This window comes from Scyliorhinus canicula, chromosome 8 (assembly GCF_902713615.1).
Source record: "Scyliorhinus canicula chromosome 8, sScyCan1.1, whole genome shotgun sequence".
NCBI classification, from domain to species: Eukaryota; Metazoa; Chordata; class Chondrichthyes; order Carcharhiniformes; family Scyliorhinidae; genus Scyliorhinus; species Scyliorhinus canicula.
This window is the reverse complement of record NC_052153.1, coordinates 10,138,604-10,165,966: the sequence shown is the minus strand read 5'-3', so window position 1 is coordinate 10,165,966 and position 27,363 is coordinate 10,138,604. Positions and strand designations below refer to the sequence as shown.

The 27,363-nt window shown below is 49.7% G+C and overlaps 1 protein-coding gene across 12 annotated transcripts in view; it reads left to right on the top strand.

The window, feature by feature from the left end:
- susd1 (sushi domain containing 1) overlaps positions 1–27,363 on the top strand; it is a 104,251-nt gene that overhangs the window by 72,251 nt on the left and 4,637 nt on the right. For 10 of the 12 annotated variants that reach the window (XM_038804171.1, XM_038804176.1, XM_038804174.1 and 7 more), the window contains 4 exons: positions 333–426; positions 2,809–3,064; positions 13,134–13,173; positions 24,877–24,970. In XM_038804171.1, the coding sequence (XP_038660099.1) occupies positions 333–426; positions 2,809–3,064; positions 13,134–13,173; positions 24,877–24,970 (484 nt within the window). The remainder of the gene's footprint in view (positions 1–332; positions 427–2,808; positions 3,065–13,133; positions 13,174–24,876; positions 24,971–27,363) is intronic. The other 2 variants (XM_038804166.1, XM_038804167.1) reach the window with 1 other exon arrangement.

Here is a 27,363-nt window from a genome sequence, read left to right as displayed (position 1 = left end):
CGCCGTGCCGGTTTGGGGGGGGGGGGGGAAGAACCACGTGTGGGTGCCGGGACAGCGTGGCGGGACTCGCCCGGCGCCCCAGCGATTCTCCCACCCGGCTGGCTCCGGCCCTGTTGGCTCTGTGGATAGCACTCACAGCCAGCATTGGCTAGTTTAAAATTAACCCTTTCAAAGGCAGCTGGTCTGAAAGTGCGGTGGAAGCAGATTCGACAGTAACTCTCCAAGAGGGAATTGGGTTTGAGTTACATAGGCACAGAAATTGTTAACATAACCAAGGAACTTTACACTAGTTCAGCCACTGTATGTTTTAAAAATGTTTTTCTTTATTTCAGACCCTCCTGTGCCAGCTGTGCAGGTTATGGTTGTCGAGCAAACGCTTCCACCACTCATTCTCCGCAGAGTTGAAAATAAGAATGGACCCATTAGGTGAGTCTCAGGTTTATATTGTAATACAGTAACACCAAACTCCCCCAACACTGTTACGAGCAAGATTTTAATTTCCAGCGTGTCAGTCTTGGCTCAGCAGACGGCAGGATCGTCTCCGGGTTTGAAGGTGTTTGAGGCCTATTCCAGAGGCTCGTGCACAAAAGCTAGGCCGACACCTCCAGTGCCGTACTGAGCAAATGCTGCAGTGTCAGAGGCACCATCTGGTTTGGATGGAACATTAGGCTCAGGCATCATCTGCCCTCATTGCTGTTTTGTAATCCTACATTACAACTGCGACTACACTTCAGAAGTACTTCATGGTCTGTAAAGCACTTTTGAACATCCTGAGGTTGTGAGGGGTGCTATATAACATAGAACATAGAACAGTACAGCACAGAACAGGCCCTTCGGCCCTCGATGTTGTGCCGAACAATGATCACCCCACTTAAACCCACGTAACCCGTAACCCAACAATCCCCCCATTAACCTTACACTATGGACAATTTAGCATGGCCAATCCACCTAACCCGCACATCTTTAAAGGCACGTCTCTCTCTCTCTTTCATACACACACTCACTGAACTCAGCTGTTTCACTATGGGCTATCATGATGGACTATTTAATGTTGCCCTACCACATTTTCAGGAAAGTTACATTTTAAAAATGCCTTCAAATAATAAGGTGTTCAGGAGAATGGGCGGCAGGGTAGCATAGTGGTTAGCACGGTTGCTTCACAGCACCAGGGTCCCAGGTTCGATTCCCGGCTTGGGTCGCTGTCTGTGCGGAGTCTGCACGTTCTCCCCGTGTCTGCGTGGGTTTCCTCCGGGTGCTCCGGTTTCCTCCCACAAGTCCAAAGCCGTGCAGGTTAGGTGGATTGGCCATGATAAGTTGCCCTTAGTGTTCAGAAAAGGTAGATGGGGTTTCTGGGTTGCGGGGCTAGGGTGGAGGTGTGGGCTTAGGTAGGGTGCTCTTTCCAAGGGCCGGTTCAGACTCGAAGGGCTGAATGGCCTCCTTCTGGACTGTAAATTCTATGATTCTATGAATCTTGCATTGGAGAGAGAGACACACAAAAAAGTTTAGGGAGGGAATTCTGTAGCTTAGGGCCTGGGCAGCTGAAGGCAGGGTTGCCAATGGTGGAGCAATTAAAATATGTGACTTGCATGAAACCCATATTGGAAGATTTTAGCATAATGTTCAATGGTTTGATTGATCTGTGTTTGGTTACATTGGTCCGGTAACTGACCCTTGTAAATGTACTTGATTGATTAAGCTTGTGGGTGGAGCTAGAGTGTTAAGAAATCTGAGGAAGAGCCAGAAGAACTGAAGGTCCCTACTGAGACCATGGCCGAGATTTTCCAACCCCGCGCAGGGTCAGAGAATCCCGGGGGGGGAACGTGATAATCGGCCCCGACGCCGGCTTACCGATTCTCCCCCGCTGATTCTTGGGCGCCCACAGGATTCCCGCTGCACCGGTCGGGGGCTGTTGAAAGCAGCCTCCCCTCCCCCCCCCCCGGTTCTCCGCTCCCCGATGGGCAAAGTGGCAGCTGAGTTTGGCTGAGTCCTTCCGGTGTGGGTTACTCAGGTACCACACGGCTGTACCTGGAAGGTGATTGTGGGACCTGGAGAGGGGGCGGGGGGATCCGACCACGGGGGTGGGGGGGGGCCCATGGTGGCCTGGCCCGCGATCAGGGCTACCGATCGACGGGTGGGCTGGTTCCGTGGGGGCCTATGTTCCTCTGCGCCGGGCCTATGTAGGGCCATATTGCCCGGGGGCCGGTGCGGAGAAGGGAACCCCGCGCATGCGCGGAATGATGCTGGCTGTAGCACGCATGCACGGAATCACGCCGGCCGTAGCGCGCATGCACGGAATCACGCCGGCCGTAGCGCGCATGCACGGAATCACGCCGGCCGTAGCGCGCATGCACGGAATCACGCCGGCCGTTCCGCACATGCGTGAACCTGCGCCGGCCGTTCCGCACCGGCTGGAGCTGCGGGGACCACTCCGCCGTCGACCTAGCCCCCTAGGAAGGGGAACACTCCTCAATATCGGAGACCATTGACGCCAGAGTGGTTCGCGCCCCTTTTCTCGCGGGAGTGGGGACATAGCCCCATTATTAGAGAATCCCGCCCCATGTGTATGTAGCAAAATCATGTAAGTTCTGAGATGTTTTAAACTTCCGCAAATAAACCTGTTTGAATGTAAAATGTGAACCATCCCTGCATCTAACATACACTGTAAATCAGCAAGTATGTGACACCCAGAGATAATTATTATTGTTTGCAAAGAGCCATTGAGTGTATGTTACAATGATCATGATTTTGTTTTCGCATCACCGTTCTTGTTTCATTCGTTTCAAATTGAATTTATTCCTCCCCATTTAGTTTTTATCAGGTAGTTGTTCTGCCCTTGCCGTTGCAACATTCGTTCGACTGTAGTTCCCAAACCATGAGAAGCTACTTTGGTCACAGAAGAGGCAGTGAAGCATACATAACGGCAGAATTCCTGGCATTGGATGTTGAGGATGGAATGCGGTTTTCTGTGGGAGACCGGCTATACTACAGAGAGTATTATAATGCTGCTTTAGAAAGTGGCAAGAATTATTCCTTCCTGCTGAAAACCATCAGCGAATGGAATTCCGTAAGTTGATCTTTTATGAAGAAACAACTTTTACGCAGCACGTGTTAAAATGTTTCAAAGTGAGATAATGTCCCGCAAAATTGTGTGTGAGGCGGTCACCTGACCCTGTGAGGTCATGGAGTCAATGTTGCATTGTGTGGGAAGTAGGGACATTTATAGAGTGTTAACAATCTTTCAAATCTCATGATTGTATATATTTGGGACTGTGCCTTTAATTTAAGGTGAAATACAGATGGTTATGTCTTCTGTTCTGCAGTCTGTCTAACAGCAAATCTAGGTGGTTTGGTGGTTAGAGATTAAAGAGAGCCCGGATTGTTTTACTGGGAAGGGGGTGCTCGTGTTTATGCTTGGAGACAATGGCAACAGCCAGGTTTCCAAGCGTGGAACAGATAAGATTGGAAGTACACCCACAGAAGCTAAGAATCATCTTGAATTGATTCTTGGAGAATTGAACGCCTACTTAAAGGACAGTCTGACGACTACCTATGAAGTGTGATTTTTTGGTGCTGCTAAAACAAAAAGGTGACTGAGTGGGCAGCACGATGGCGCAGTGGGTTAGCACTGCTGCCTCACGGCGCTGAGGTCCCAGGTTCAATCCCGGCTCTGGGTCACTGTCCGTGTTGAGTTTGCACATTCTCCCCATGTTTGCGTGGGTTTCGCCCCCACAACCCAAAAATGTGCAGGGTAGGTGGATTGGCCATGCTAAATTGCCCCTTAATTGGAAAAAATGAATTGGGTAATCTAAATTAAAAAAAATTAAATAAAATAAAAAGGTGACTGTTCCATTCTGTGGTTTAAAGTGTAAGTCGCCGGGTAAGATAGTGTTTAGTAGGTAGAGGGTTTAATCGTTTGGTACAGTAAGCATCTTAAAACATCAAATTTGGTTGTGTTATCCTTTAAACTGTTAACTGGAAGCTTAATGTTGAAAACTAAAGTTAGTGGTCTCCAGCAGAATTGTAACAAGATGCTCTATAATGTTGACTTATTTTACCAGGATTCACCGGAACAAAAATGTTTTTTTGAAGAATGGGGTGCAAAGGTAGAAATTGAGAACTCCCAAATCAAATTGCTTTTCTTCAGCAGTACTCCATACGTCCATTAGGTGGGGCTGTCGACTCACATCTCATTCCAACAGCAACAGAGAAGGGAGATGATTGGATGATGCTGACAGTTTCTATCGTAAAAGAGAAATAGAAACCGAGGGGAAGCACTCACAATTGCCTCAGTGCCCCCCATCTGAATAATTTTGTCCCTCCAGACATTTTTCCTTGGTTACAATTTACACCTCCTTCTCTGATTTTCCTTTAAATGCATCGATTCATCTCAGCCACTCCCTCATTCCACATTCTCAGGGTAAAGAGATTACTCCTGAATTGCCCTGAAATTGGGGTGGTGGTGGTGGGGGGGGGGGGGGGGGGGGGGGAGGAGGAGGAGGAGGGGGGCCTAGGTCACATTGGAGTGAGGACGGGTGTCACATACGCACCCACTGGGCACGTAGCGGAACCTTGCTCGAGATTGCCCCAGGGGTGCAAGAGAGAGAGGAGAGAATCACAGTCCATCCACCGGGGCTGAATTCGAGTCTGGTCTCTTTGCCATTTTAACAGGAGGAATGACTCGTGCTCCCCCACACACTGAATACCGTTACGGGGATGGAGGAGTGTACAGAGACAGCCCAGGCCATTGCAGTCCATCTGCAGGTTTCAAAATGAAAATAATACCCAGCGTCACCTCAAATCTTTCCTTCGCCCAAAAACTAGCCAGGTTGACAAGACCTGCCCTTCCCCCATGGGTACCCATTCTGTTTGTTCACCCACCCTCGGGGTTTGGTTTATGCATTAGCCCCATGAATCTTGACAACGCCAGTCTCTGACTACAGGTTAGTCATTCTCACTCCTACCTTAGCTCCTTCTATTGTCCAGCGCACAGTGAGGAGCACTCTTTAGATGCAGGTTGCTGTGAAATTAACTCCATATTAGAGCTGGATAAAGTTGGCCCCTGTCTAGTTAGAAAACAGTCACTGAGTTTGACAGTAAAACGCCCAACAGATCCTCACAACTGGCACTGTGAGGGCAGCACGGTAGCATTGTGGATAGTACAGTTGCTTCACAGCACCAGGGTCCCAAGTTCGATTCCAGCTTGGGTCACTGTGCGGAGTCTGCATGTTCTCCCCGTGTCTGCGTGGGTTTCCTCCGGGTGCTCCGGTTTCCTCCCACAGTCCAAAGATGTGCTGGTTAGGTGGATTGGCCATGCTAAATTGCCCTTAGTGTCCAAAAAGGTTAGGCTGGGGTTACTGGGTTATGGGGATAGGGTGGAGGCGTGGGCTTAAGTAGGGTGCTCTTAAAATGGTTTTGTGTTTTGCTTGTTTAAAATTTCGGTCTTTTAATTCTGTGAGTTAAGTTGCGATGTTCGGGAAGAAAAGGGTTCTGGTGTTTTATTTCTTTTTTCTTTCCGCTGTTCTTGTGTAATTTGATTTTGACTTATTGCTTTATGTACTGGATCACAGTGGGAAGAACTTTTAAGATACGATGGAGTGTTTTCATTTCTGCAGGAAAGATGGTTGATTCTTGCATGCATAATTTTGCTTAAGCTGCTTGAAGCTTCTTATTTTGTGTTGGATTCTGTTTGAAGGTGATAGGACTGATAAGAATCGATTAAGGGGGGAGGGGTTTGCCTCGTTGCCTGCGCGTTAGGAGATGGTATGTTTGCTTTTTGGGATTGTTGTTACTGTGTTGAGCGCTTGTGTTACTGCTCGGTGTGATAGAATCTGGCAGTCGGCAGGCTTTTTGACGCCAGAGGGCGGGACATGCTGAGCTAGCTGGATAGCTGGTTCACAGGAGCAAAGTGGGGGGAGAGCTGAGGAAGGATAAAGTGGGGGGGAGGGGGGGGGGGCGGTAGGGGGGTTACTGCTGACAGGTAAGGGACAGTTAGGAGACTGGAAATGGAGATCAGATGGCGGTCGCTGCCGAGGGGCGGATCAAGTGAGGTGCGGAACACGGACTAGGAGCTGGCCTAGGAAAGGACATGGTTGACCGACAGGGGAGGGGGGCAAAAGCCCCTTGACCAGACTGGTTACATGGAATGTCCGTGGACTGAACGGGCTGGTTAAGAGAGCTCGTGTATTCGCACATCTGAGACAGTTAAAAGCGGACGTAGCTGTTACAAGAGACACACTTGAATCTGGGAGACCAAATTAGATTAAAGAAGGGATGGGTCGGGCAAGTGTTTCATTCAGGACTTGAGTTTAAAACAAGGGGTGTGACTATCCTGATTAATAAAAGGGTGACATTTGAGTTGGGGAGGATAGAGGTAGACCTGGGAGGCAGATTTATTAGGGTTTGCATGAAGATAGAGAGAATGGCAGTGGTGCTGGTGAATATATGCCCCAAACTGGGATGATGTCGCGTTTATCAGGAAGGTGCTGGGGAAGATCCCAGACCTTGACTCGCACTGGCTGATCATGGGTGGTGAACTTAACACGGTCCTGGACCCGAGGCTGGACCGGTCGAGTGCTAGGTCGGGGAAGCTATCAGCAATGGCAAAGGAACCGCGGGGATTCATGGAGCGGATGGGAATGGTAGATCTGTGGAGATTTGAGAGACCAAGGAGCAGGGAATATTCATTCTACTCCCATGTACATAAGGCGTACTCCAGGATAGATTTCTTGGTGCTGGATAAAACACTGTTAGCAGGGGTTGAGGACACTGAGTACTCAGCAATTGTGGTCTCAGATCATGCCTCACACTGGATAGACCTACAGGCAGACACGGGAATGTCCCAGCTCCCACAGTGGAGACTAGATACAGGGCTGTTAGCGGATGAGGAGATCTGTGAGTGAGTGAGAGAGGCCATTCTGGGGGTACATAAAGATCAGACACGGGAGAGACTGCAGCTGGGGTGGTCTGGGAGGCACTGAAAGCGGTCATTAGAGGGGAATGTATTTCGATTCGAGCCCACAGGGATAAAACCAAGCGGTTGGAGCTGGACAGGTTGGTAGAAGAAATCTTACAGGTGGACAGGAGATATTCAGAGTCTCCAAATGAGGAGCTCCTGAAGGAGTGTCAGAGAATTCAAATAGAGTTTGGGCTCCTTTCCACAGGAAAGGCAGAGGGTCAGCTGAGGAGGGTAAAAGGGACAATATATGAACATGGGGAGAAAGCTGGCAGGATGCTGGCCCATCAGCTGAGGGAACAGGAGGCGGTGAGAGAAATAGGGAAAATAAAGGATTTCTGGGGGAAGACGGTGACGGACCCGGAGGCAGTGAATGAAGTGTTCCGGGAATTTTATAGCCAGCTATACGAGTCGGAACCCCCGTTTGGGGAGGAGGGCATGAATCAACTCCTGGGGAGGCTAGAGTTCCCGAAGGTAAATGAGGAGCTGGTGGAGGCACTGGGGGCCCCGATTGGGCTTGGGGAGGTGATAGATGGACTGGGTGCAATGCAATTGGGTAAACCCCCCGGGATCTGATGGATTCCCAGTGGAATTTTATAAGACGTTCTCTGTGTTACTGGGGCCGCTCCTGGTTAAGGCTTTCAACAAGTCCAAGGAGCTGGGAGTACTCCCCCCAACGTTATCACAGGCATCAATTTCTCTCATCCTGAAGCGGGACAAGGATCCGGAGAGCTGTGGATCGTACAGGCCAATCTCTCTCTTGAATGTAGATGCCAAATTATTGGCAAAGATCCTGGCCACTCGAATAGAGGATTGTGGTCCCGGAGATAATTGGGGAGGATCAGACAGGATTTGCAAAGGGCAGGCACCTGACATCCAACATTAGACGGCTTCTTAATGTAATTATGATGCCAGCGGAGGGGTGCGAGGCTGAAGTGGTAGTTGCCATGGACGCGACGATTTGTTGCTTTATATCACGGGGGATGACCAAAATCATGGACGTATTAGGAGAATTTTAAGTGATTTTCAAGCTATAATATGGGTTGAAGTTAGAAATAGGAAAGGAGCAGTCACCTTGTTGGGAGTTTTCTATAGGCCCCCCAATAGCAGCAGAGATGTGGAGGAACAGATTGGGAAACAGATTTTGGAAAGGTGCAGAAGTCACAGGGTAGTAGTCATGGGCGACTTCAACTTCCCAAACATTGAGTGGAAACTCTTTAGATCAAATAGTTTGGATGGGGTAGTGTTTGTGCAGTGTGTCCAGGAAGCTTTTCTAACACAGTATGTAGATTGTCCGACCAGAGGGGAGGCCATATTGGATTTAGTACTTGGTAATGAACCAGGGCAGGTGATAGATTTGTCAGTGGGGGAGCATTTTGGAGGTAGTGACCACAATTCTGTGACTTTCACTTTAGTAATGGAGAGGGATAGGTGCGAGCAACAGGGCAAGGTTTATAATTGGGGGAAGGGTAAATACAATGCTGTCAGACAAGAATTGAAGTACAGAAGTTGGGAACATAGGCTGTCAGGGAAGGACACAAGTGAAATGTGGAACTTGTTCAAGGAACAGGTACTGCGTGTCTTTGATATGTATGTCCCTGTCAGGCAGGGAAGAGATGGTCGAGTGAGGGAACCATGGTTGACAAGAGAGGTTGAATGTCTTGTTAAGAGGAAGAAGGAGACTTATGTAAGGCTGAGGAAACAAGGTTCAGACAGGGCGCTGGAGGGATACAAGATAGCCAGGAGGGAACTGAAGAAAGGGATTAGGAGAGCTAAGAGAGGGCATGAAAAATCTTTGGCGGGTAGGATCAAGGAAAACCCCAAGGCCTTTTACACATATGTGAGAAATATGAGAATGACTAGAGCGAGGGTAGGTCCGATTAAGGACAGTAGCGGGAGATTGTGTATTGAGTCTGAAGAGATAGGAGAGGTCTTGAACAAGTATTTTTCTTCAGTATTTACAAACGAAAGGGGCCATATTGTTGGAGAGGACAGCGTGAAGAAGACTGATAAGCTTGAGGAGATACTTGTCAGGAAGGAAGATGTGTTGCGCGTTTTGAAAAACTTGAGGATAGACAAGTCCCCCGGGCCTGACGGGATATATCCAAGGATTCTATGGGAAGCAAGAAATGAAATTGCAGAGCCGTTGGCAATGATCTTTTCGTCCTCGCTGTCAACAGGGGTGGTACCAGAGGATTGGAGAGTGGCGAATGTCGTGCCCCTGTTCAAAAAAGGGAATAGGGATAACCCTGGGAATTACAGGCTAGTTAGTCTTACTTCGGTGGTAGGCAAAGTAATGGAAAGGGTACTGAGGGATAGGATTTCTGAGCATCTGGAAAGGCATTGCTTGATTAGGGATAGTCAGCACGGATTTGTGAGGGGTAGGTCTTGCCTTACAAGTCTTATTGAATTCTTTGAGGAGGTGACCAAGCATATGGATGAAGGTAAAGCAGTGGATGTAGTGTACATGGATTTTAGTAAGGCATTTGATAAGGTTCCCCATGGTAGGCTTATGCAGAAAGTAAGGAGGCATGGGATAGTGGGAAATTTGGCCAGTTGGATAACAAACTGGCTAACCGATAGAAGACAGAGAGTGGTGGTGGATGGCAAATATTCAGCCTGGAGCCCAGTTATCAGTGGCGTACCGCAGGGATCCGTTCTGGGTCCTCTGCTGTTTGTGATTTTCATTAACGACTTGGATGAGGGAGTTGAAGTAAATTTGCAGATGATACGAAGATTGGTGGAGTTGTGGATAGTGAGGAGGGCTGTTGTCGGCTTCAAAGAGACATAGATAGAATGCAGAGCTGGGCTGAGAAGTGGCAGAGGGAGTTTAACCCTGACAAGTGTGAGGTTGTCCATTTTGGAAGGACAAATCTGAATGCGGAATACAGGGTTAATGGTAGGGTTCTTGGCAATGTGGAGGAGCAGAGAGATCTTGGGGTCTATGTTCATAGTTCTTTGAAAGTTGCCACTCAAGTGGATAGAGCTGTGAAGAAGGCCTATGGTGTGCTAGCGTTCATTAGCAGAGGGATTGAATTTAAGAGCCATGAGGTGATGATGCAGCTGTACAAAACCTTGGTCAGGCCACATTTGGAGTACTGTGTGCAGTTCTGGTCACCTCATTTTAGGAAGGGTGTGGAAGCTTTGGAAAAGGTGCAAAGGAGATTTACCAGGATGTTGCCTGGAATGGAGAGTAGGTCATACGAGGAAAGGCTGAGGGTGCTAGGCCTTTTCTCATTAGAACGGAGAAGGATGAGGGGCGACTTGATAGAGGTTTATAAGATGATCAGGGGAATAGATAGAGTAGACAGTCAGAGACTTTTTCCCCGGGTGGAACACACCATTACAAGGGGACATAAATTTAAGATAAATGGTGGAAGATATAGAGGGGATGTCAGAGGTAGGTTCTTTACCCAGAGAGTAGTGGGGGCATGGAATGCACTGCCTGTGGTAGTAGTTGAGTCGGAAAAGTTAGGGACCTTCAAGCGGCTATTGGATAGGTACTTGGATTAGGGTAGAATAATGGAGTGTAGGTTAACTTCTTAAGGGCAGCACGGTAGCATTGTGGATAGCACAATTGCTTCACAGCTCCAGGGTCCCAAGTTCGATTTCGACTTGGGTCACTGTCTGTGTGGAGTCTGCACATCCTCCCCGTGACTGCGTGGGTTTCCTCCGGGTACTCCGGTTTCCTCCCACAGTCCAAAGATGTGCAGGTTGGGTGGATTGGCCATGAAAAATTGTCCAAAATTCTATGATTAACCTAGGACAAAAGTTTGGCGCAACATCGTGGGCCGAAGGGCCTGTTCTGTGCTGTATTTCTCTATATCTAAGTTAAATATGGGAAAGAAATGAAATGAAAATCGCTTATTGTCACGCATAGGCTTCAATGAAGTTACTGTGAAAAGCTCCTAGTCGCCACATTCCGGCGCCTGTCCGGGGAGGCTGGTACGGGAATTGAACCGTGCTGCTGGCCTGCTTGGTCTGCTTTAAAAGCCAACGATTTAGCCCAATGATTCAGGAATGGAGGCTGAAGGAGCTACCTTTTACAGTGGTTGGGAAGAGTTTTAGGTATCTGGGGATTCAAGTGGCCAAGGGTTGGGGGCAGCTTCACAAGTTAAATTTGGGCAAAGCAATGGATCAAATGAGAAGGGATTTTTGTAGATGGGACATTCTCCCACTGACGCTGGCCGGGAGGGTTCAGACGGTGAAGGTGACGGTCCTTCCGAGACTGATTTTCTTTTTTCAGTGTCTTCAGTGTCTCCCGATTTTTGTCCCAAAGGCTTTTATCGGAAGTATGAATGTGGCGATATCGAAGTTTATATGGGCGGGGAAAACCCCGAGAGTAAAGAGGACACTCCTGGAACTGGCCCGTGGGGAAGGGGGATTGGCTTACTGGCCAATCACCGGTTTGTCCCCGGAGGGTTGGATGGGGGCTTTAAGGTATAGCAGCGGGCAGGGATTGAGAAGTTTTAGGGATCTATTCATCCAGGAGGGCTTTCCGACCTTGGGGACATTAGAGGAGGAGTTTGATTTGCCGGGTGGAAACGGGTTTCAGTATCATCAAGTGCAGGACTTTGTAGGGAGACACGTCCCAAGCTTTCCTCGCCTCCCCCTGAGGGGACTACAGGATAAAGTGCTGTCAAAAACAGGGCTTGGAGGTGAGAAGGTTTTGGACGTATACAGGGAATTGTTAGTGGGAAGGGGCCCCTATCAGAGAGGTGAAGAGGAAGTGGGAAGAGGAGTTGGGAGGGGAGCTGGAAACTGAACTGTGGGGAAAAGCCTTGAAAAGGGTAAATGCACCTTCGTCCTGTGCTAGACTCAGCTTGATTCAGTACAAGGTAGTCCACAGGGCCCACATAACGGCAGCCCGGATGAGTAGGTTCTTCCAGGAGGTGGAGGACAGATGTGGGCGGCGTGGGGGGTAACCTGGCCAACCATGTTCATATGTTTTGGGCATGTCTGAAACTGAGGGAATTCTGGCAGGGATTTGCGGATGTTATGTCGGAAGTCCTGGAAGGTAGGTTAACTCCGAGTCCAGAATTAGCAATATTTGGGGTGTTGGATGATCCGGGGGCAAAGGGGAGGAGTGAGGCCGATATTCTCGCCTTCTCCTCCCTGGTGGCCCGGAGACGGATCTTGCTGAGACGGGGGGACGCGGAACCCCCAAAATCAGGGGTGTGGGTCAGCGACATGGTCGAGTTTCTCAGTCTGGAGAAAATCAAGTTCGCTCTGAGAGGATCAGTACAGGGATTCCCCCGGAGTTGGCGGCCGTTCATCGATTTCTTTAACAAAAACTGAACGTCAGCAGTAAGGCGGGAAAGGGAAAAATGGGGTGGGGGGAGGAAAATAGGAGGCATGGTAATGTTAAATAAGGACAGGGAATTTAGTATACGGGTAATTGGGGACAGGGCGGGAGAAGTGGGGTACGTGGTCTATTGTTTGTTGTTATTTTGTGCGTCGACCTGCGCGGTTGTTTTAGAAATGTCAATATGTTAAATTGTGAAAATTACAAATGCTTCAATAAAATATTTTCTAAAAAATTAAAGTAGGGTGCTTTCCAAGAGCCAGTGTAGATTCGATGGACCGAATGGCTTCCTTCCGCACTGTAAATTCTATGATCTGTTCTGTGATCTAACTGACACCCTCTCATAATCACTATAGAATCTCTACAGTGCGGAAGGAGGCCATTCGGCCCATTGAGTCTGCACTGACCCTCTGAAAGAGCATCCCAATGAGGTCCACGTCCCTGCCCTATCCCCCTAATCCCACCTAACCTTTTTGGGCACTAAGGGCCAATTTTAGCACGGCCAATCCACCTAGCCTGCACGTCTTTGGACTGTGGGAGAAAATAGAGCTCCCGGAGGAAACCCACGCACACACGGGGAGAACGTGCAGACTTCACACAGACTGTCGCCCGAGGCCGGAATTGAACCCGTGTCGCTGGCGATGTGAGGCAGCAGTGCTAACCACTGTGCACGTTTTGTAAATGATCCCACCTCATTAAAAACTGTTTCTATGTATATATATACATATATAGTTTGAATATTTTCTCTTGGGCAGGATCGATTGCTGTTGGCGTTATAGGATAGTCAGAGCCCTTGTCCTTAGAGGAGATACAGGTCGGCCATTATAGGAAGTGTAGTCACAATTTAAAGTGCCCGTTTTAAATTTATTTTTGTAGGTGAAGAAACAGTCGTGTGTGACTTTGGCGCAGCTGAAAGGTGAGCTGACTTGGGTCATACCCAACCGCGTGATGTACCCCAGGGTAACAGCCGGCACGATTGGAATTTCAAACCTGAAGTGATCGAGCTCCACCCACAAATGATGTTGGTCAGATCAGGAATACCTGGACTGACGGGGTGTGTCACTCACTAAACATTGGGTTTGTTTACAGTCATTGTTAGGGACGGGCGGGGGCGGGATGGGGGGGGGGGGGGGGGCAGAGGGGGGAAAGCTTAGTCTGTTCTGAACAGTTTGAGTTGTGTCATTTATGTTATCAGATTGATGTTCATAGAATATGATCATCGTTAAAGTGACAAAGAATTTTTACCCTTGACCTTCCAAGTTCCAGTCTTAACGACAACAACAACTTGCATTGAAGACCTCAGGAACAGGAGTAGGCCATTCAGCCCATCGAGCCTGTCCCGGCTGCCATTCAATGAGATGATGGCTGATTTGTGGCCCAACTCCTGCCTTTGGCTCGTGTCCCTTAATATTTCTGCTCAACAAAAATCTCTTTACCTCCTATTTAAAATTAACAACTGCTCCAGCTTCAACTGCTGTTTGTCCTGGGAGAGATTTCCAAGCCTCTGCCACCCTTTGAGTGAAGATGTTCTTCCTCACATCTCTCCTGGACGGTCTGGCCCTAATTTTTATTCCGTGCCCTGCCCCTAGTTTTAGAATCTCCAACCAATGGAAATAGCTTATCTTTGCACAACACCCTCAATATACAGAAAGTGTACCCAGTCCAAAGATGTGCAGGTTAGGTGGACTGGCCGTGCTAAATTGCCCCCAAGTGTCCGAAGGTTAATTGGGGGTTACAGGGTTATGGGGTTAGGGCGGGGGAGTGGGCCTAGGTGGGGGTGGCGTTTCGGAGGGTCAGTGCAAACTCAGTGCTCTTAGGGAGTCTATGATTCTAAATCAGTGCTGGGTAAGCTAGGTTAGTGAATGGGCAGAACGAGTGTCTCTGCCTCATCGCAATGGGCCTCAAGTTTGGAATCGGGGCCTGTTCACGAACCATGTCCCCCATGAATAAGATTAAATACATTTAATACAGGCTGAATATTTGATAACAAGTTATAGAAAATGCTGCATCATTCATATATTAATAGAACTGTCATCAACTTCAAATGGTAAAGACAAAATAAATATTTACACTTTGAGCGCAGAGGGAGCGCACGGCTCTCACAGTCAGTGTTGTTAGCTATCAGCACGCTCCTCACTTCACTCCCCCTCACTTTACATCTGGATCACTTCAGTCATACCGGTAGGCCAAAACTACAAGGGCGGAGACCAGCGGAACGTGTCAATACTACACGTGGGCAACGGCCAACCAAATGTCTCCTGGGTCACACTCGGAACCCAGATGGGCCGCATGTGCCCCCCCCCCCCCCCCCCCCGACAGCAGGTTGTCCAACATTGTCCTGAAACATTCCCATTCCCATTATCAAACAGATCCTGAACTTTATAAAGAAATATCAGGCCAGGTGATCAAAAGGAATCTGGAGTTAGGTCAGATGTCAGTCAAAGGGGCAGGTCTTAAGGAGCCTGTTGAAGGAGGAGGGATCTTTCTGTGCTGTAAAAACTGTGACTGGGAAGGGACGATGAGTTTGGGGAATGGGGAGAGTTCCAGAGGCCCCGGGCTCCGGGCATTCGGAAGGAGCAGCTGCCAAAAATTGGAGCCGTTAAAATCAAGATCGAGCAGGAGGCCAGAACTGGCGGAGGGCAGAGATCTCGGAGCGTCAGGAAGCTGGAATGAGATCACAGAGTGCAGGGAGAGGTGATTCCATGGAGGGATTTTAAAACAAAGATGAGAATTTTACAAACGAATCGTTGATGGAGCGGACCATTGCTAGTCAGCGAGCGCAGAGGGGATTGGTAAATGGGATTTGGTGCAAGTTAGGGTACAGATAGCAGGGCTTCAGATGACCTCGCGTTTACAGAGGCTGGGAGCTGGGAAGTCAGTCAGGAAAACCTTTTTAAAAATTCCCAATTAAGGGGCAATTCAGCGTGGCCAATCCACCTTTTAAAAAAATAAATTTAGAGTACCCAATTTTTTTCTTCCCAATTAAGGGGCAATTTAGCGTGGCCAATCCACCTACCCTGCACATCTTTTTGGGTTGTGGGGTGAGACCCACGCAGACACAGGGAGAATGTGAAAACTCTACACAGACAGTGACCCAGGGCCGGGATTCGAACCTGGATACGAACCACTGCGCCAATGCGTCACCTAAAACCTTGAAATAGTTGACAAATATGAATAATCGAACTATGGGAAATTTATATGATTTTTAGTAGTTGAAAGTGGTCTAATTGCGGCCTGTAGCATTACAATCCCACCAACTGGGAGTCAGTGGTGCTGTAATTTTGTCACTGGGCTGGTAAGCCAGAGGCCCACACTTGGGCAGCAAGGTAGCACAGTGGTTAGCACTGTTGCTTCACGGTGCCACGGTCCCAGGTTTGATTCCCGAATTGGATCACTGTCTGTGCGGAGTCTGCACGTTCTCCCCCGTGTCGGCGTGGGTTTCCTCCGGGTGCTCCGGTTTCTTCCCACAAGTCCCGAAAGGCATGCTTGTTAGGTGAACTGAACATTCTGAATTCACCCTCCGTGTACCCGTGGCGACTAGGGGCTTTTCACAGTAACTTTGTTGCAGTGTTTTTTTTTTTGGAAATGTTTTTTATTGAGTTTTCATATTTTATATCCAACAAGTTACAAATTATTAGAAAAAAAAACACGCAAAAATTAACATATATATTTACAGGTAAGCATCTTCATAATAACAACTGTGGCCGTCCCCTTTAACCGGTATACATATTTTACCTTCCCCAATATGGCCGAGGCACATGTTTATAGGCATTTATTTACAATTTGGTTTTGGGCCTTAGCTTGCCATCAGACTGTCGCTTGCAGCTTTGTCCGTCCTTTTTTTTTTGAATAATTTTTGTTCAAGTTTTCAGCAACAAATTTTAACACAACAGAGAAAAACAGTAACCCCTTCCCTCCAATACAAAAACAATAAATTAACAAGAAAAATAAATAAGCGTAAAACCATGCGAACAAACCCCCATAACGAACCCGTAGCCCCCCCCCCCGGCTACCTTCCCCCGATTCCCATCCATTTTCCCCTGATTCTTGGCCACCCGACTATTCTTCCTCTTGTTCGTTGGCCACAAACAAGTCCCGGAACAATTTTGTTGCAGTGTTAATGTAAGCCTACTTGTGACACTGAGGATTATTATTATTAATGCTCTGGGGATATGGTACAAATCCCCTTTCTGAAAGCTGGTGGGATTTAAATTCAGTGAATAAATCTGGAATTGAAAACTAGTCTGAATAATGCTGACCAGTTTCAGTGTCTTTTAACCACAATTGCCATTTTGAGCAGTGCCTTTTGTGAACATTATTCCTCCTGCTCTCAGCCTCTTCTCTCTGAATTTTGAAGGCATCGATTCTGTCAACTCTTCTGCAGGTATATGTCTTACTTTAGCAGGGTGCCTACGACACCTCTGAGCAAGGTGGGCAGACTGCGTTAAGATTCAGATCAGGCATGATCGAATCAAATTGCAGAAATGACGCTGGGGTCTTCTTTTGTTCTTTAATAGGGCGTGGATGTCACTGGTGTGGTGATATACATCACTGTAAATACACATGGGGTTAATGTAAATACACATAGACTAGATAGACACTAGAGGGAGCACCAGAGACATGACACACAAACATTCAACCAATAGGTCAGTAAGATAGGACACGACCAATGGGCATTCACGATACACATAGAGGTGACACTACCACAGGGGGGGGGGCATTACACCAACACATATATAAGGACACAACACACATGATCTTCCTCTTTCCAGTGGAGACTCTTAGTGAGTGCACAGGGTTGATTGAAACACATCACACCCACCACCTGGATTGTAGCAGACTGGTTCATCAGTCTGAGTAGCTATAGCAGGATTAACAGGAGAGTTGTATCCAAGTAGGAGAATTGTTAACAGTTTAATAAATGTGTTAAAGCTATCTCCAAGTCTGAACCTTCCTTTGTCAGAGAGCACATCAAGGAAGCTGCTTATGCCACGTCAAGTGCATAACAAAACATGGTACGCAGGAGTGAACTGTTTAAATCCATATAGTTACAACTCAGCAAACAGTGACAACCAGCAACAGCAGCCAGGCAAGATGATGTTCAAGATTCTGGTTCCACAGCAGCTCAGGTACCAAGACAATCTCAGTGAAAACTGGCATTGGTTCAGGCAGTGATTTGAGATCTACCTGGTAGCGTCCGACCTAGATGGTGTGGTGGATGCAGAGAAAATAAAGCTTCTACTTACCATCGCGGGTCCAGCAGCAGCTGAAATCTTCCAGACCTTCAAATACTCAAAGGAGCAAAACAAGAGCGACTTCCAGACAGTCCTGGACAAATTCCAAGAATTCTGCGAGGAACATACAAGAAGAAAAGGTAAAAGAGGCGCCAAAACTCACCACGAGGCGAAGGTAGGCTTTCCATTGAAGAAATCTGCAGTTTTGATTGGCGGCCATCTTGGAAAAGGTGCCGCACATTCGCAGTTGTGTGAAGAGCGCACAGAACGGGAAGGTCCGTTTGTACATGTGCAAGAAGCCGCGCATGCGCAATTGCGAAAAAGGCCCCAAGTAAAGGAACAGCGATATGCGCATGCGCAATCGCTTCCTACGCACTACGACACACGCTTCGTGACGTCAGAGGCCCCGGACCACGCCCACTTACAGGGGAAATGTCCCAAAACAAGAATTTGTTTTTTAAAGCCGTAAAACCCAATTCTTTCACCTGGAACGACAGCACAATGCCTGAAATTCGACCAGTAGCTGAAAGTAACGTCCGCAGAACCCTGCAACAAGCAGTTAGCACGGCCCAAAGAGATGATACAGTCCTTGAAGACTACGACTCAGACCTTGAATTCTTCTTTGGACATCGCGAGCCCAATGCCAGCTCCGACACAAAACGTGATGATATGGTCTTGGAAGGCAACGACTCAGACAAAGATTTCACCTTGGAAGGTGGCTACCCCAGTACCAATCCGAACCGCAACTAGACATGTTGTACATTGACGACCCCGACGACGAGTTCTTCGGATTGGGGAATCCTCAGCCCAGCATATATGACATCCCAACTCGTGACTGCAGGATTATACTGCAGCCTGACGCCAAGAGACAGAGAGCGGCACAAACCCACAGAGAGCGGCCTGCTGCCACACAGAGAGCGGCCTGCTGCCACACAGAGAGCGGCCTGCTGCCACACAGAGAGCGGCCTGCTGCCACACAGAGAGCGGCCTGCTGCCACACAGAGAGCGGCCTGCTGCCACACAGAGAGCGGCCTGCTGCCACACAGAGAGCGGCCTGCTACCACACAGAGAGCGGCCTGCTGCCACACAGAGAGCGGCCTGCTGCCACACAGAGAGCGGCCTGCTGCCACACAGAGAGCGGCCTGCTGCCACACAGAGAGCGGCCTGCTGCCCCACAGAGAGCGGCCTGCTGCCACACAGAGAGCGGCCTGCTGCCACACAGAGAGCGGCCTGCTGCCACACAGAGAGCGGCCTGCTGCCACACAGAGAGCGGCCTGCTGCCTCACAGAGAGCGGCCTGCTGCCACACAGAGAGCTGCCTGCTGCCACACAGAGAGCGGCCTGCTGCCACACAGAGAGCGGCCTGCTGCCTCACAGAGAGCGGCCTGCTGCCACACAGAGAGCGGCCTGCTGCCACACAGAGAGCGGCCTGCTGCCTCACAGAGAGCGGCCTGCTGCCACACAGAGAGCGGCCTGCTGCCACACAGAGAGCGGCCACACAGAGAGCGGCCTGCTGCCACACAGAGAGCGGCCTGCTGCCACACAGAGAGCGGCCTGCTGCCACACAGAGAGCGGCCTGCTGCCACACAGAGAGCGGCCACACAGAGAGCGGCCTGCTGCTACACAGAGAGCGGCCTGCTGCCACACAGAGAGCGGCCTGCTGCCACACAGAGAGCGGCCTGCTGCCACACAGACAGCGGCCTGCTGCCACACAGAGAGCGGCCTGCTGCCACACAGAGAGCGGCCTGCTGCCACACAGAGAGCGGCCTGCTGCCACACAGAGAGCGGCCTGCTGCCACACAGAGAGCGGCCTGCTGCCACACAGAGAGCGGCCTGCTGCCACACAGAGAGCGGCCTGCTGCCACACAGAGAGCGGCCTGCTGCCACACAGAGAGCGGCCTGCTGCCACACAGAGAGCGGCCTGCTGCCCCACAGAGAGCGGCCTGCTGCCACACAGAGAGCGGCCTGCTGCCACACAGAGAGCTGCCTGCTGCCACACAGAGAGCGGCCTGCTGCCACACAGAGAGCGGCCACACAGAGAGCGGCCTGCTGCCACACAGAGAGCGGCCTGCTGCCACACAGAGAGCGGCCTGCTGCCACACAGAGAGCGGCCTGCTGCCACACAGAGAGCGGCCACACAGAGAGCGGCCTGCTGCTACACAGAGAGCGGCCTGCTGCCACACAGAGAGCGGCCTGCTGCCACACAGAGAGCGGCCTGCTGCCACACAGAGAGCGGCCTGCTGCCACACAGAGAGCGGCCTGCTGTCACACAGAGAGCGGCCTGCTGCCACACAGAGAGCGGCCTGCTGCCACACAGACAGCGGCCTGCTGCCACACAGACAGCGGCCTGCTGCCACACAGAGAGCAGCCTGCTGCCACACAGAGAGCGGCCTGCTGCCACACAGTGAGCGGCCTGCTGCCACACAGTGAGCGGCCTGCTGCCACACAGAGAGCGGCCTGCTGCCACACAGAGAGCTGCTGCCACACAGAGAGCGGCCTGCTGCCACACAGAGAGCGGCCCGCTGCCACACAGAGAGCGGCCTGCTGCCACACAGACAGCGGCCTGCTGCCACACAGAGAGCGGCCTGCTGCCACACAGAGAGCGGCCTGCTGCCACACAGAGAGCGGCCTGCTGCCACACAGAGAGCGGCCTGCTGCCACACAGAGAGCGGCCTGCTGCCACACAGAGAGCGGCCTGCTGCCACACAGAGAGCGGCCTGCTGCCACACAGAGAGCGGCCTGCTGCCACACAGAGAGCGGCCTGCTGCCACACAGAGAGCGGCCTGCTGCCCCACAGAGAGCGGCCTGCTGCCACACAGAGAGCGGCCTGCTGCCACACAGAGAGCTGCCTGCTGCCACACAGAGAGCGGCCTGCTGCCACACAGAGAGCAGCCTGCTGCCACACAGAGAGCGGCCTGCTGCCACACAGAGAGCGGCCTGCTGCCACACAGAGAGCGGCCTGCTGCCACACAGAGAGTGGTCCACGCACCATGAAGGGTCCCAACCTCCACACAGAAAGCGATGAAAGACTCCACAGCGAGACCAATGCACAATTCCACACAGGGAACGCTGCAAGACTCCACAGAGGGATTGACACAAGCCTCCACAGCGAGCTCGTGGACAGACTCCACGATAGAAGCAACGCAAGACTCCAGAGCGCAGTCCTTGCATGAACAAGACCATGAGGGTCTAGCAACCTCCTCTAAGTAACCAGCAGCAGACGATGCAGGTCTGCCATGCTCAAGTGAACAACAGAAAGACTATGACTGTCTGCCATGCTCAAGTGCACAGCAAGAAGACTCTGACAGTCTACCACGCTCGAGTGAACAAGAAGCTACTGAGGCTCTCCCCAATGTATGTGCAACAAGTGACAACGGCATCGCACTTCCCATACCAGATGTGCAAGGTGACAGACCTCAGCTAGTGTGTACAGAGGCACTCGACGATCACAGTGAGACTACTGGTCACTCCGGTGACACCACGTTAATTCAAACCTCATCTGCTCGAGCCTATCCACAAGCAAATGCATTCCTGAATGTTTTGACTCCAGACGTGGAGCATCAAGAAACCTCAGAAGATTCAAGTGAACCTGAAATGACTCCGGACGGGGAGCGGCAAGAAACCAAAGCTGATTCAGGTGAACCAGAAAGGGCTCCAGACGGGGAGCACCGCAGTCTCAGTGACGGCACACTCAAAGAAACAGCAGATGCTACAAAGCACGCTGACACGAGTAACTGTGTGAAGGACTCATATTATCCACAGAGTGTGGTCCTTGAGCAAACACAACAACAACATCCAGAAGCGTACCAAGGCAACAACGTCGACAACGAGCACGACAAAAACAACACCAATGGAATAACGACTGGTATGACATGGTACAACTCTGCCCATGAGGGACACTGTTACTGCTCAGCTCAGTACAATGACATACCATGGCAGGACAACACAGATTGCAAACGTCGCTACCACAGGCATCGGAAGAATAAAAGACTCCAAATCAGACAATTAAGTGATTTGACCACTTCTTGGTTCTTTACGCATAGGGACACTGATGGCGTTTACAAAGCAATGCCACCATCAACATCACCACCTCACCAACCAAACAAGAAAGACACTCGACCATAATAATTAATGAATTTTGCACTCATGCATATGATTTGGACTTATTGTTTAATGATCACTGTCATCATAACTTGTACATAGAATCACTTATCTACCTGTTTTTGTTCAATTTTCTTTGACACTGTACAGAAAATATGTAACAGGAAAAAAAGGGGGTGTGGTGATATGCATCACTGTAAATACACAAGGGGTTAATGTAAATACACGTAGACTAGATTGACACTAGAGGGAGCACCAGAGACATGACACACAGACACTCAACCAATAGGCCAGTAAGATAGGACACGACCAATGGGCGATCACGACACACACAGAGGTGACACTACCACAGGAGGGCATTACACCAACCCATATAAAAGGACACAGCACACATGATCTTCCTCTTTCCAGTGGAGACTCTTAGAGAGTACACACACAGGTTTGATTCAACATCATACCCACCACCTGGATTGTAGCAGACTGGCTCATCAGTCTGAGTAGCTATAGAAAGATTAACAGGAGAGTCGAATCCAAGTAGGAGAATTAAAAAAAAAATTTTTTTTTAAATGTAGAGTACCCAATTAATTTTTTCCAATTAAAGGATAATTTAGTGTGGCCAATCCACCTAGCCTGAGTAAGAGAATTTTTAACAGTTTAATAACCATGTTAAAGCTATCTCCAAGTCTAAACCTTCCTTTGTCAGAGTGCACATCAAGGAAGCATCTTCTGCCACATCAAGAGCATAACAAAACAACTGGCAAGGTCAGTACTTATTGCCCATCCCTAACTGGTTCTGAGTAGATTGCTGGGCCATTTCAGAGGGTGTTCGCCAGAGTCAGCCATGTTGCTGTGTATCACCGCTGGTCCACCCAGGTAATATTAACAGATTTCTTTCCCTAAAGGACATAAGTGAACCAGATGAGATTTTACAACAATCGACAATGATTTCCATGATTCCAGCTTTTTATTCGCTGAATTTAAATTCCAGTAGCTTCCTTCGTGGGATTTGAACCCATGTGCCCAGAGCATTAGCCCGGGTCCCTTCGTTACTAGTCAGCAACATTACCCCTGTGCTGCCATCTCCCCGGGGCGGAGCAGACTCCTCCTGTTCCAAAGTGTACCCGCCAAGCCATTGAGTAGTCTATTCAGCCACCCTCTGGTCCTGCCAATGCGACTGATGCTGAAGCGGGTTTTTGACGACTCCATCCCATCACCACCTCCACTTTCCCTCCAAGCACAACGCCCATCCTGACTCCTCTGTGCACTGATCCCTCATCGCTGGGCCCAAATGCTGGGACTCCACACGGGACTGGAGTGATTCAAGAACAGGGCACGCCACTTCAAGCACAATTGGGGGATTTACAATAAACGGCAGCCATGAACACGTCCCAAACGTAAATGAAAGAAAAGACTACCAGTGCCCATCACTGGGAATATCCTGGAATTGGAATCTGTTCTTCTTCCAAGAACATGACTATAAACGCTTTCCGTTCTGTCCTAATTGTAGTTCATTGGTTAAATTGTTTTACAAAATCAATTTCCTGTTGACGTTTACAAGCCTAAATTCATAGGTTTTTTTTTTAAATTTTAGAGTACCCAATTATTTTTTCCAATTAAGGGGCAATTTAACGTGGCCAATCCACCTATCCTGCACATCTTTGGGTTGTGGGGGCGAAACCCACGCAGACACGGGGAGAATGTGCAAACTCCTCACAGACAGTGACCCAGGGCCGGGATTCGAACCCAGGTCCTCAGCGCCGTAGGCAGCAATGCTAACCACTGTGCCACCGTGCTGCCCTCTAAATTCATAGGTAAAGAATCATAGAACCAGGGAGACACTACAGCACAAAATGAGGCCATTCAGCCCATTGAGTTCATGCTGGCCTCTTGGAGAGCAATCTAGCCAGTTCCATTCCCCCCCCCCCCCCCCCTCTATCCCTGCACGTTTATTTCTCTCCAGTGCCTACCCAAATTCCTTTTGAAATCTTTTATCATTACCCCTGCCACCATCCTCGTCGGCAGCGAGTTCAAAGTCTTTACCGGCCGCAGTGTAAAACATGCCCCCCCTCACTGGAGGCAATACGGACATTCAAGTCAGGAGTAGGCCACTCGGCCCCTTGAGCCTGCTCCGCCATTCCGTAAGATCATTTTAACCTCAACTCCAGATTCCTGCCCACCCCCCGATAACCTTTCACCCCGTTTGCTTATCAGGAATCGCTTTACCTCTGCCTTCAAGTTCTTTAAAGATTCCGCCTCGGCCCCCTTTTGAGGAAGAGAGTTCTAAAATCGCACAGCCCTCTTGAGAGGAATTTTCTCGCCTCACCTTTGCCCTAAATCGGCGACCCTTCTGCGGGATTCTCCCTCGGCGGGATTCTCTGCTTTGCCGGCAGCGCACCCAGGCCCGCGAGTTTCCCGACGGCGTGGAATGGTCAGAATGGGAAACCCCATTGGCCAGCTGCCGGAACAGATGATCCCACTGGCAGCATTGGGCGCGCCGTGCTGGAAAACATGGCCGGCATGTCGGAGAATCCACTCCCTTATTTTTAAACAGTGACGCAGGTTGTAGCCTAACCAAAAGTCTGTGAAGGTTCTGTTGTGTTATCCTTCTTCATGTAGCATAAGCTGCTTCCTTGATGTATACTCTGACAAAGGAAGGTTCAGACTTGGAGATAGGTTTAACACATTTATTGAACAGTTAACAATTCTCCTACTTGAGTCCGGCTCTCCTGCTAATCTTGCTACAGTAACTCAAACTAACTAACCAGTCTGCTCTAAGCCATGCGGTGGGTGTGATGCTTCCTGATCTGCCCCTGTCTCTCTGAGTGTCGCTTATGGAAAGAGAAAGAGCATGTGTGCCCTGTCCTTTTATATGGGTAGCCCCCTTGTGGTAGTGTCACCTCTGGGTGCCTTGACTGCCCATTGGTCGTGTCCTATCTTACTGACCTATTGGTTGAATGTCTGTGTGTCATGATGTCTCTGGTGCTCCCTCTAGTGGTTACTTAGTCCTAGTGTATCTACATTAACCCCTTGTGCATTTACAGTGATGCATATCACCACAGGTTCAGCATAACCTCCTTGCTTTTGTCATCTATAAACTGGAACTTGACCTGTACAAAGATAACCACACGTTTCCTTAAAGTCTAACCTGGTGTAGGTTAACAGATATTACTTGTCATAGCATGGGGGAAATAAGCCAACTGATCCATTGGTAATTATTTGCTTTGTTGCTAACATTAAGTTGGAAGGCGCTCAATTTGTTGACACAAATTCATTTTCTTTATTTAGGTTCGTCAGGCAGTGTGAAGATTATGTTGTTTTTAGGTCTGGCTTCCTTAGGGACAGTTGGATTTCTTCTGTTCCTCTGTTATTCTTTGGTATGGTATGTATGATCTTCACATCGGAACCACGTTACCCCCTTTTACTGCACTGTACGCCATTGTGTCAGCTCACCCTCTGCTGGAGCCCTCACTCCTGCCTTTCATTCTACAGACTTGAATGTTCCAACACCCCCCTGGGGACTATTCCTTCTTTCACCCTTAATACACTTCAAGATTCTGCTGCCAATAGCCTAAGTCGCACCGAGTCCCGTTAGTTCATCACTCTCTGTGCACACAAACTTACACCGGTTCCCAGTCCTGTAACACTTTGGGCTGGATTATCTGTTTCTGGGACTATGTCCCCCACGCCGGCTTCAAAGCTGTGGGGTTTTACGCCAGAAAAACAGATGTGAAAGAGCCACATGTTCCCAGCCCTGCAGGGGGCTAGCAGGGATCCGGCGTCAATCTAGCAGCTTTTGCTGTAGATACGGGCCCCCCGCACTTCCGGGTCGGAGGCCGCACATGCGCACGGTGGTGGCCTCAAGCGGCCACGCCATGCTCCATGGCGGACTCGGGCTGCGGAGCTGGACCCTGAAAATTAACCCCCTGATCGGCCCCATGCCCAACCCTGACCGCCTGCCCAAACATTACCCGGCCCAACCCCCTGCTCTCCAATCGGCCCGCCCCCGACCAGGACGACCACAGACTGAGTCCGCAGCCGCCATGCGAGCATCCCGACCAGCAGGACCACGTTAGGTCCACGCTGTCGGGACTCCGGCCGTTCGGGGGCGGAGAATGGCGGGGCAGGTCTCCAGCAATGGCCCCAGGTAGGTACAAGGCGGCGCGGTGTACCCCCCGAGTTTGCTGCTTTTCGGGGGCCCGCAGAATCGGGGAACCAGTGCCGGACCCGATTCCGTGCGGGGAAATGGATTCTCCGGCGCCGGCCGCTATTCCGGCATCGGGGTGCAGAGAATCCAGCCCCTTATATTTAAAATGATCATCCTTGTTTTCAAATTCCCTCATACGCCTAACCCCCTCCTTACCGTGGTTACCTTCTACGTTCCTACAAGATCTCTACCTTTCTCCGATTCTGGCCTCTGTTTTCTTTTTAAAAATAAATTTAGTGTCCCCAATTCATTTTTCCCGCAGACACGGGGAGAATGTGCAAACTCCACAAAGACAGTGACCCAGAGCCGGGATCGAACCTGGGACCTCGGTGCCGTGAGACAACAGGGATAACCCACTGCGCCATCGTGCTGCCCCATGGCCTCTGTTTTCAAAAACACATTTCAATTAAGGGGCAATGTAGCGTGGCCAATCCACCTAGCCTGCACATCTTTGGGTTGTGGGGGTGAAACCCACGCAGACACAGGGAGAATGTGCAAACTGCACCCGGGTCCTCAGAGCAGTGAGGCAGCAGTGCTAACCACTGCACCACCCTGCCACCCCCGATTCTGGCCTCTTGAGCAACCCTGCATTCCATCTCTGTCACTAGTGGGACGTGCCTTCAGTTGCCAAGACCCTAAGTTTCACAATTCCCTCCCTAACTCTCCAACTCTCTCTTTCTCCTGCTTTAATAAGCTGCTTAAGAGCTATCTCCTGGTCAAAGATGGTGGCCACCGGCTCTAATATCTCGGGTGTGGCTCAGTGTCAAATTTTGTTGCAACATTCCTGCTAAGCAACTTTCGCTACATTTGAAGGAGCTATGTAAATACAAGTTGTTGTTGTGTCTTGCTATTAACCCATTCTGCTATCTGACCTTTATGCCACCATTAGCACCTGCTTTAGTCTTTAACAATATTATTACTGTACCACTCTCTTTGTCTTCTGTCCATGACATCTTTGTCAAAACTCTGCTGAGCTCCCCCCAAATCCCTGGCCTTCCTGTTTGCTCCACCTACTCTGCCCCCTTTTCTCCAGCAGTATAAAACCCGTCACATTTCCGCCCCCCTGCAGCTCAGAAGACGTCCTAAGGACTCGGAAAATTGACTCTGTATCTCTCTCCTCAGATGCTGTCAAACCTGCGAATTCATCTGTTTAAATCTGGCCTGTTGGGATTAAAGTCGCTGTTTACATGTTTTGGAAGTGATTTTTACCAATGACATCATGGAAATGCTTTTTTTTTGCATTTACTTGTTTCTCGAAATGAATTCCCAAAGGCAGGTTTCCATAGCGACTGGCATGCAAGTAACCGATTGCAACATAGCCTATTGTGTTTCCAAACAAGCTAAATCTTGAAAATGCGGAATTTTGCAATTATTAACCCACCCTTCTCACGTAAAATGAACGTGAATCTTTGGGAGTTTACAGGGAAGATTTTAGATCTGGCCAGGTTTTACCAGGGGGGTTACGGTTCACCTGCATTCTTGTGGCGCAATGGGTAGCGTATCTGCCTCTGAAACAGAAGCTCCGAATTCGAGTCCCACTCCAGGATTTGATGCTTAAGGAAGGTATG